Source organism: Cetorhinus maximus, chromosome 13, assembly GCF_964194155.1.
Source record: "Cetorhinus maximus chromosome 13, sCetMax3.hap1.1, whole genome shotgun sequence".
In the NCBI taxonomy this organism is placed as follows: Eukaryota; Metazoa; Chordata; class Chondrichthyes; order Lamniformes; family Cetorhinidae; genus Cetorhinus; species Cetorhinus maximus.
This window is the reverse complement of record NC_135891.1, coordinates 100,996,009-101,007,069: the sequence shown is the minus strand read 5'-3', so window position 1 is coordinate 101,007,069 and position 11,061 is coordinate 100,996,009. Positions and strand designations below refer to the sequence as shown.

The window sequence follows — 11,061 nt, the reverse complement described above, 5'->3', positions numbered from 1 at the left end:
CTGTCTCCTGGACACGGTAACAAATAAGTTGTAAAATCGTTGTTTGTTAGCTTAACAAAATCAGATTGCCAGCTCCAGTTATTAGTTATAATTGTGATTCTTTTGTAATAGGCTAGCTTGACATTGAGAAAATGCTAGCCTAAAAAAAGTCTTACAATGTCTATGCTGATTGTCTCTTTAGTAACACAAAAGACACTTGATTCAATGCATATCTCCATGAGATAAAAAGCAACTGCTTTGAAAAAATTGACTAAAAGGGATTTTTATTTAATGTTTTGTCTAGACTGTATTGTCAAGATCACTATTTGTTCAAGCTTCTTTTTTTTTCTTTTTTTTAAATTTTAACACAGAATCATGGACATATTTCTCACTTGCTATCCTCCTACCTGCACTCTACAGCTGGCCCTGCGCAGCTATAAGAATAAGCCCAAAAAGCCAGGTTTGAGTTATCCCTTTACATTTGACTATAGGCACAGCTAACACCACCTGCAGTTAATGCACAAACTCAGCACCTCAGCTTCTCAATTCATGTCAGAGTGTCATCACAACACAATATATACAAAATTCTTCCACAATATGCAACAAATAACAGTTTCCATGCATAACTCCTATTCAAAATGAAATTTGGTATTAAAATCAATCATTTTCCAATACTAACCATACATTAGCTCTATAAAGAGTACATATTCATGCATAAATCATAAGTTTAGTTTATCTGTTTTTTTCGTTATAGCTGAACACATAACACTTATAAATACTGTATTAAGACATGACTCTGAAAGAAACACATCTGAACATAAAATTACCTCAAAGGACTGTAAAAGTATGAAAAGTGTAAACTCCGGGGTCCTTTATCAACCAGCATCAGCTTTCTAATTCATTGCCATAACATTCATATGTCTTCCATGAACGCATCAAAGTATACATGCCACCTTCTGCAAAATTATAATTTAACAGTATAAAGCTTCAAGTCACAATTTCCAAAACTAGCTAGTATTTTATCACATAAACTATACATTAATAGTTGAGGTATTTCTGAGAAATTGTCAAAAGCTTGCACGGTCTGTGTCACAGGCCCACCCGCAATAATGGGAACTTTGGTATATTCTTAAAACACTTTGGTATTTGTAAAGCCAATCACGTACCACCAGAATGTTAGTGCACACGTTCTGTGTCAGAGTTGAAATGAAGATGAGTGACAATGGGGTATGTAAAGTTTCACTTTGCTAGTACAGTCAATCCCTCTTGAATGGTGTGTTGACTAAACATGATTGTACTTGCTTTTCAGTTTATTTAATAGAGGATTGTCATTGAAGTATTACTATTACAGTATAGAAAGTCACCTGTTATTAAACAGGTATAAAATATAGAGAGGACGCTCGATAAAAATTGAAGTATTTGCCATAATGAGGGAAAGCTTAATAACCCAGAACTGATTTAAGCCATGAGTGCATTACTAACATCTGCCTTGGGTTAGGATGAGTTGAGACACTGTATAATGTACTTATGTTCTATGTAAAATAATATGCTGGAGATTTCCTTGTATTTTTCCAGGCTTTTGTAGTTCAGGTTATTTTGGGTAGGGCGCTTCTCTGTGCAGCTATGATGCTGCGTCCCTCTGCATTGAATGGTTTGACCAGGATCTATAATATGATGAGCAACTCTTCAGCAATGATTCATCGGTACATAATCCTTGCTGAGACTAAATTCATTTATTGATTGCTTTTATTTTCATACATGCAATATAGAAAGTATGTTTAATCTCAGAATGACCTAGTTGCTGTTATGGTAGGACAGAGCATGATACAAAATGTAGCTACATATCATTCGAATCACATTGAAATATATAACCTAAGCAACAGTATTCAGCTTTGCAAGAATATACAGAAGAGAATAGCAACAAGGAATGGTTCAATGGATGGAGAAAAAAATGTCTTTTTTTTTCAGTTCTCTTTCATCCAGGAGAAACATTCACTTCACTGAGATCCTCTACAAATGCCCTCATGCTTACTGGATTCAGTGAGATTTCCCAGAAAAGTATTTATGCAACTGTTAGCTTAATGTGAATCTTTGGTCAAGTGTGTAATCTAAACGTTCCTATTCCAAAAGAGTTTTCAGTTCCATATACCCCTTTTTGTTTATAAACACCATGAACCATAGTCACAATCAAGGATGTGAGGTGTAAATGAGAGGATGTGTCCCCTTTTCCCAATTCTTTTAAGACAGAGGTATGTTCCTCCCTGGATGCTCCAAATCCCAGAATTGCTCTTGATATCATCCCCTAAACTATATACTTGGTTAAGCCTCTGCCATGAATGTCTAAGTTAAAGCATAATGTTTAAAAATGCAGATGAGCAAAAATCAGAAATTAAATAAATACATACATAAAACAGAAGGTTTACACCGTGCCTTTTGCAATTATGCAAACATCAATTACATTTCTGGGCAGATTGCCATTTAATAAGCTTCCCAGACTCAGAAGCTTCTGTTTTTTTAAAAAAGCAAAACATGTGCACTAATATCATCAGGGGCTGTAACTATCGTATAGGCAATCAAGGCATTTGCCTGCGACAGATTTTGGCAACATAACTTGGATAAACCCACCTGTCAGATTAAATTCAAGGGCAATGCTGCCCTCCTCTTCTCAATTGTCTCAGTGAAATTACTTATGCCCCGATTACTTCACAATATAGGTACGATGGTGAAAGGCTGAGCAGAAAACTCTGTTTCTAAAACTGAGGTTTACACAAGTTTCAAAGCACAGAGGTCTACAAATAGTCATCGCTTTGGTTCAAGCAAGGCACTCGTCTTGTGGTCACTCTGCACAGGTGGTCTCCTGCATCACTGTAAAAGGTGTAAGGAATTTGTCATCAGGGTGTGTTTGCAATTTACAGGGCTGAGAGGTTGAGTGCGGGAAATGTTACAAAACGCAGATCGTGCAAGGAAATCTTTGGTATCAGACGTGATTTTAAAATCACAATTGAAATTCAGTGAGGTAGCCTCTTTGGTTCTCACTATAAATGTCTCTACAAAGTTCACAACTGGAAGCCTTTTTTTTGACTTCCTACTTAATACTACTAGATTTGGTTAAAGAATCAAGCTTTACCACATCACAACAAGACAGAAACAACATTAGAGGAGTTTTAGCGAAATTCCGATCAGACATTCCATCTGTGCCTCTTCAATAGTACCTTAATATTCATTTTTAACAATGTACTATTCATCATAATGTTATTACTCTTACATGACAAAAGCTTGGTTATTTTTGGTTCTTTTCTTTTGTGAATCTGGTAAGTTTTTTTTCAATATTCTAGTGTGTAATTTCGTCTTCATCAACAAGGTGCCTAACTTCCAAGCAAAACAAGTTAGTTCATTGAAAAAGAACCTTTATCATTAGATGGTACTTTACCCGCATTTTTAAATTCAGTTTCCAGTGATGTCATGCCTCATAAAGTAGCACGAGACATTTAAAAAAGGTTTTGTTTTTTTTTGTGGAAAAATTCTCTGTTTTTGGTATTGTATATGGCACAAGTCATCTTGTAGGTATTGCAACAACAAGTCGTTTGGTACCATCCTATGTGATTATCATTAAGGCAGCTGTTGCTATTGGCACAAGTTTTCCTCTCTCTCTTCGTTTCTGCAACTAGCCATTGAGTGACAAATCATTTTCGATCTTTATATTTTTGGGGGGAGGAGGGGAGAGGGGGGAGTGGAGGGGGAGGGTGGGGGAGGTGGAAGAGTTGTTTTGGGACTCCAATCCGTGTACAAGTTTGTGTCTTTTATCTTCTTTGGTGACAGAGACAATTAGGAAATAAATTCCATCCAGACTTAAATATCAACAAACACCTTTAATATATTTAGTCTATGACTAGGTCATTTCCTCATACAGGCTATTCTACAATGACCTTTATAGTGCGAGAGTTTGTCATGAAAATTACCCGAATATGTACTTTTATGTGCTTCCAGACCCGCATCAACAGCCAGCGACACAGTGCAACTTATCTCCCGACCAGCTCCTTTATAACCCTGCCGTGGAGCAAGGTGTACACGTGTCTCCGATTTGATTTTCTTTGGAATTTATTTATTTTAAAAATCGTGTCTTTATTTGGTTTAAAGCCTTGTTTTTTTTTGGTTTTGTCTTAATTCCAGAGTGTAGTAGCAGGCACTCCTGCTTGCCTACTCTTCCGTCTGTCACGCTTTGGTAAAAGTGCTTGCAGCTGACGCTGGTGGCCCAGTGGTGGTAGACGGCTCATCCACCCATCTGTCCATGCTTCGCCTGCGGGCGTTCATGAAGAAGTTGCTGACTGTGTTGAGCTCCAGCCCCAGCTGCTGCGAAATGGTGACCTGCATTTCTTTGGATGGCCGTTTGTTTTCCTTAAATATGGCAATCAGGGTGCGGCGCTGGAGATCAGTGAAGACAAGCCGCTGCTTTTTGGGGGTGGTGGCTCGATCTCGGTTTTGCTCTTGCTCTTTACGCTTGCAAGCTAAAAGAGAAAAAAAAAGAGAGAAAGAAAGAAGTTTGAATGAAAGGCATACATTGAGGCTGTGGCCAGTTGGGAGTCATTTTATCCCAACTGGAGCTAACTCATGAGGGGAATCTCCTACACCCACCTAGAAGGAAGATCACTTGTTTCCCAATTAATTGTTTTACATGGACCGCATTTTTGCAGTAAGAATAAAGATGAAGCTCGTCGTTAATTATGTACAGATGGACAGTAACCTCTGCCGACTGTACATGCGCGGTTAAACACAGACATCCAGAAGTTGCTGTCCAAGATGCCTTGTTCTTCTAAAAGTTGCACGTCTCGCCATCTAACACACCATTCAAATATATTGAGCTGTATGAAGTTGCTGTACATACATCAAAAAGGTTAGGAATTGTCCATTTCAGTCTAGTACCCTTTTAATGGTGTTAATTACTGCCAAACAACCTACAGCACTGGAATTAATGTTTGCAAGTGTGGTGTCTCATTCCTCCCTAGATTTTAATTATGGTTGGAGATTTTTAAAAGAAAGTTTTTATTTACATTTTGTCTCTTATCGCGCTCTCTCTCAATCTAAAACATCCTTCTCTTCATTTTGCTTTCTTTACCTGATTTGACATTGAATTCAATATTCCAGTTTACATTTCCCGGTTTACACTTTGGACTGCTCTGTAAGGAGTCTTCAATCTGATTGGCTAAGGAGTGGATTGCCCTCATCACACAGGTCCCAAAAGTATTGCAGGGGGTGTTTGTGCTTTTTGCCTATTTGGGTGTCTGGAACTTGCTGTACAAAAAGGCCACAGAAAGTCTATGTGCATGTGTAAGTCTAACAAACATTGCACTGTTGGTTCATTTAGAGCAAAAGTTGGCTGATTACATTAGCCAATTGATAAGACTTGTGATACAGTTCAGGCATTCACCTGTAAAGTATAAAACATATTTATTCTTTAGGCTATTACAATGGCCTCAGAACCTGGGATACTGACCAATCCCTCGTCAACGTGTGCAAAACATTGGTTTCCAAGTTTTATTTGCAAAAAAAAAGAGTTCATCGCTGAATAATGGACTCGTTATATCATTCCCAGGCCTTGAAATTTGGCCTATCAATTTCTCCTTCAGGATACTCAATTTTCCTTTTAGCTTTGCTGGAGTATCAGCATAAAATAAATCCACGGAACTCCAACAATATCAACCTTCACAGCATCAAGGTGCTTTAATATTCAATTTACAATGTTGCTGGTCCCTGCTTTTCACAATATCTAGCTTATATATATGTGACTTTTTTTAGAACTGCGTCTGGGATTATGTTCTTAGCCATATTGTGCAGTGAAGCTAGCTAGAAGTTATACTGTGCACTGTGCTTGCATTCTGCCCACCAGGAAAAAGCTCTGTGCATGGGTTTAATTAAAACAAAGAGCGCTGGAAAAACTCAGCAGGTCTGGCAGCGTCAGAGAGGGAAACTGACTCGGAATGTTAACACTGGCCGGGATTTTCCAGCCTCATTGCGGGATGGACCCGCCATGGGCGAGGCGCCCCCCCCCCCCCCCCCCCAGCCAGACATCCGTTGACTTGTGGCGGAACCGGAAGATCGCAGCGGCGGGCAGGTGTGGAAAATCCCGCCCTCTGTTTCTCCCTCCACCGATGCCGCCAGGCCTCCTGAGCTTGTCCAGCATTTTCTGTTACAATTGCAGATTTCCAGCATCCGCAGTATGTTGCTTTAACCTGTGCATGGATGCTCAGCTGTATACACAGAGGGTTAGAAATTCATCTTGGGCAGCAGCGCAAAACCAGCGGTATCAGATTGGCTGCCCATTATACACAGAGCCTGATATCAGTTTCATTGCAGTCAATGGAATTAAAATACCAGGCATTGCATATAACGGGCGGCTGATAATGGCACCACCTGTTTTGCGCCATTGCCCAAGATGAATTTCTATCCCCAAGACTCAAATCCTAGACTTGCTTTCTTGATGATTCTTACCTACTATTAGGAGAGGAGGGAGAGGGTAATAATTTTCTCTTGGTGTTAAGAACACTTCATACTCAGTTTACACAGCGCTCCCAGAATCCATGTGTGTACACTTTTAAAAATCCAGTTCCCCTTTGGCACTGGACTTGCATTCCACCTGATGTGAAACCCAAAAGATTGCACATTACTGTAGGGGTCAGTGTGGGAGCTAACCCCAAGTAATATAGCTGCTTTTGTGTCAATGGATTCCTGAACCCACTTTTTATAAATAGTGAAGTGAAAATATAATTGCAACCAAAAATAAGATAAACTGCAGAAATGGAAGAAAACTATGACTCAGGAAAAATTAATAACAGGTTGGGAAGCAGAATAATATGAAACAGTCATGGCAAAAAGAGAATCAGAGTCAAATTAAAATGTAGGGGAACTGCATTTACTGAACAGAAGAGTGAACTTTATTATAAATGATCACCTTCTTCTGACCCCTTCTCGCATCACTTTGCCTGAGATTCTGCAACCCCTAAAAATTCCCCTTCTATTCAATGAGAAATATGCGTATTGCTGAAAGAGAGACATGCTGTCAAAGCTTTTCATCTTGCACTCATCAGGACAATTCTCCATGGCAATGCCTCTACCAGAGTCCACTTGCCGACTGAGCAGCACTCTCTTCTCATGCAGTATGAATTGTTGCCCTCTTTACAGTTGGTATTCTTGCAAATTGTCCTGATGAGTGTAAGACAAAAAGCTTCAACAGCATGTCTGTTTTTTTTTAGCAATATGCAAGTTCTGCACTACTAAATGACTAAAAGTAAGCAATTTTAGATCTTTCAAAAGCAGGGAAGGGTGTATGAATGATTCTATCATATTCATTTGTTATATACTGATTTCAAGCCAGTGGTTAGGCCATTTTGCTCCCACCAAGAGCTGAATTTTACATTCAGCAGCTGATTTTACTATCAGGTAATTTGTAAGAAACATATTTGTGCATTCCTATGAAATTTACAGCCTGAATATTCAGTCATATTTTTGGTGCTAAAAATTTTGATTTATCTAATAATTTGAATTAAGTAACTGAATAAAACAACAGTTCTGGAAATTTTAGGGCTATTCAAATTTTAATTATCCTGTATTTTGAATTAAGTGACTTCAGATGATCAAAGTGGAACTGTAAATGGATTAACAAATGTATTAAAACAGTGCACACAGAATTTGCAGAGAATACTTCCCTTATATGTGTCATTGAAGTCATTTCAATCTCATTGTCATCAAAGGACAATTTCTTGTAACTCAATAGCATTTATTTTTAACATGTGCACCCAATAGTTAGACCAAACTTAAAAAGAATGAACTGGGACAACTACTTAATGTAAAAATCCAACTTCCATTAATAATAGACACTGCAATTTTGTTAATAAGTATTTATAATTAAAACTCTGCCATTTACTATACTAAAAATCTTGCTTTCTCTCACCTGTCCAGGCTGGGGTAACTTAGCAACGGTTCAACAGAACGCCTTGACCTGTGTTCTCAGGATGCTGTTTCACAATCTGACTGAATTGTCAACCACTTTGATCAGCAGAGGACCATTACAGGCACATTTATATGTGAGAAGGCTGCAAAATAGGCCTCTTTGGACCATATTCATTCATAGCAGCTAGATTTCTGCATCCCCTCCAATACCCGGATGACAAAATACAGAATTTCAGCTATAAATATCCATAGTTAAGGGACATCAAAACAAATATATTCGATTAGTTAAAGGTTAGAAGAGGTAGGAACTAATATGAGCAATTCCAGAAATAATGTGATAGATAAGGGAATAAAAGCAGTCACATTATATATAAAAATACAGATATGAGCAAAGATAGGGATGACTATAGGAAAAAGATAAAGGGCGTAATTTAATGTGGGTGGTGGAGGTTCTGACATCCACAACAAAATCTGGCAGCACCCTTGCCAACTTAATCACTGGGATCCCTGGTAGGATACAGTTCCTTATTGGCAGTGGAAACCCTGCCGCCCGGGCTCCCAGCTCCACCAGGGACATTTAATTGCAGCATTTCCTACTGTGGGAAGCATATCTTGTCCCCAAGAGCCGCTGGCCTTCTAGAGGCCGGCAGCTCTGCAGTACCAGCAGTGAGGCCGGGAGTGGTGGCCACAGTCGGTACTGCACTGGGGCCTATGCAGAGGATCGGTGATGGATCTTCTGGAGTCAGGTAAGTGGGGTGGGAATGCGGTTCCAGGGCGTGGAGGGGTGGGGCCAGCCATGGGAGTTGACAAGTAGAGCAGGGGGTGCACCTTCTACAGAGGCCCTCCTCCCTGCTCGATGCTGAGTCCCTTGATCTGAGCACAGAGTGCCTGAGAACAAAACACCCCCCCACCCCCAGAAGGCCATGGGCAAACCTGACGAGGTTTGCAGGGCAGCCTCCCTGGATGGCGAGACCTCGCCCCCTGCCATTGGATGAATACCAGTGGTGGTGGGTGAGCCCCTTAAGTGGCTACGTAAAAGCCTCAACTGGCCTCTGGGTGGGAAGGCTGTCCGCAAGCCTTCTCACCCCAGATTTAATTGGAGGGAGGTGGGAAGGCAGCAGGATCTCCACTCCACACCCTCCTGCCCGATCACACAGACCCCCAGCCTTGGAACTTGTCTCCGGGCGGGCATTAAGTTCCATCCAAACAGTCAGCCAGTGTCAAATTTATTTGACTCAATAGTTCAGATAAACAACTCTCACAGCCACCTCCTTTAATACCCAAGGGTAGAGCTTTTGCAGGAGTTCTCCCAATCTACCATAGTAACTTCGTCGGAAACTCCAGAGAAACAGTGTAAGCAGCTGTTTTCACTGTTTATCTGGGTGGTTTTTTTTTAGATCTTTTCAGAAGTTACAACAGTGTGCTGGGAGACCTGAGAGGAAATTCCTGTAGTCAGGGTCAGGGCACCTTGTCCTCAGTCTACCATTTGTGGGCGATGTCCAATTCTGTCAGCTTGCTTTCCTCTTTCCTTTACCATTGCCGCATGGAAGACTTTGGTCTAACATGGCTGCCCTCTGAGGGTAAAAGGCACCGAAAAGGAACTGCAGCTCCTGAAATCTCCACCCGTTTAAAACAGTGAGCAAGTGAAGAACTGTAATTCCAGTTTTACGCAAATTATGTTTTCTAAAAACGTGAGGTGACAAGTGTAATTTTACAGATTGTTTATATTAATATGACATCTTTTTAATGATTTTACCACAAAATAAATAAACTTGGTGAGGTGAGAGGTGCAGGAAATCTACCAGTCAGTCTACAGAATGGGAGAAGCAGGTGTCTTATAATAATAAGGCTATTCAACTCATAATTGAAGAAGTGAATATTTGAGTCCCAAGAGCTCTCCATCAGCAGAATTGATGAATCATAGACTGTTTAACCTCAGATGAGAAAAGAACTATCTCTCGCTCCAACTCTTTTACTGCATTCCAGGCACAGGTTATGTAATTGCAGGGAAATCATCAGGCTGGACTCTCAGGTATCCTCTTCCCTCTCCATTCCCTCTCCATTCCATCCCATTCCAGTTGCAATAAAGAACTTTGGTGCAGAGACATAACGAGCCAAATGTACAATGTGTTTTACAAAAACGAAACTGATTCCCAAAGATAGAGAAGCCGTTCTGCAGAGAAACCCAGAAGGAGCAGGATCCCAAAAGTAGCAGAAAACAAAAAAGACAGTTTGATGCTGTAAATCATAAACACTAGGCCACACATTGCTCAAATGATCTCCAGCCCGCACTGTAAAGATAGAGACTGAGGTGTGTTTTACACAGGAAATGAGTCCAAATGAGTCCAAGCATACAATCACTGCTGCTAACTGACATATCGGACAAATTAACTTCAGCTTCTGCACCGCCAAAACTCATTGTCCTGCTCTCGAACATCATTTCATTTGCCATTGCAGTCATACAGTTTAGCAGTTTCCAGTACATCACAGGCATCATTAATACTGAGGCACAATGAATTGTCCTGAGACAACATGAAAGAGCTGAAATTATTGCGAGTGATGCTATTGTTTGAACATTTAACACACTCAGATCAAATTCCCTTCCCACTATTTAGTGGCACCATTAACTAATTTATTCAATATGGATTAGTGCCTCTTTATAAAGAGGAATGATGAAGTCTGATATGACAATGATTGTGTCACAGTAACTTCTAGCTGAACTCAAGTTCTACATATGCTGTTGGTTCCTACGTGGACAATGAAGCCGGGTCTACCGCCAAGTTATTCTCCAGTCATGAGGAGTTATCCTTAACCCTGGCATTAAGGGCAACTCAGCCTTTGGAACTCCCGGTTGCAACTTCAGTGAACAGTAGCCCCCTGAATATATTATATACCCTACCAGCCCCACATTCTTTCTCACTCTCCCTCACTTGAAACATGGTGCAGTCGGATGTTTGCTCATCCACAATGCAGACTTTGCCCTCATTCACACAGGCAACAAGATCCTCACACCTTGTTGGATAAGAGCAAAGGCAAAAGGTCCTTCCGCACTGCCTCTGGGGTCCCCCTCCCATCCCTGACCATTAACCAGCCTGTACCACTGTCTAACTGAAGGTGTGTGATCCAAGTGTTCAGGTA

At 40.4% G+C, this 11,061-nt stretch overlaps 1 protein-coding gene across 1 annotated transcript in view; it reads right to left on the bottom strand.

Moving 5' to 3' along the window:
* Positions 1 to 4,191: 4,191 nt before the first annotated feature.
* The window catches only part of onecut3b (one cut homeobox 3b), a 100,105-nt gene continuing 93,235 nt past the window's right edge, over positions 4,192 to 11,061 (bottom strand). Inside the window, exon 2 of the mRNA XM_078556338.1 lies at positions 4,192 to 4,484. Within this exon, the coding sequence (XP_078412464.1) occupies positions 4,192 to 4,484 (293 nt within the window). The remainder of the gene's footprint in view (positions 4,485 to 11,061) is intronic.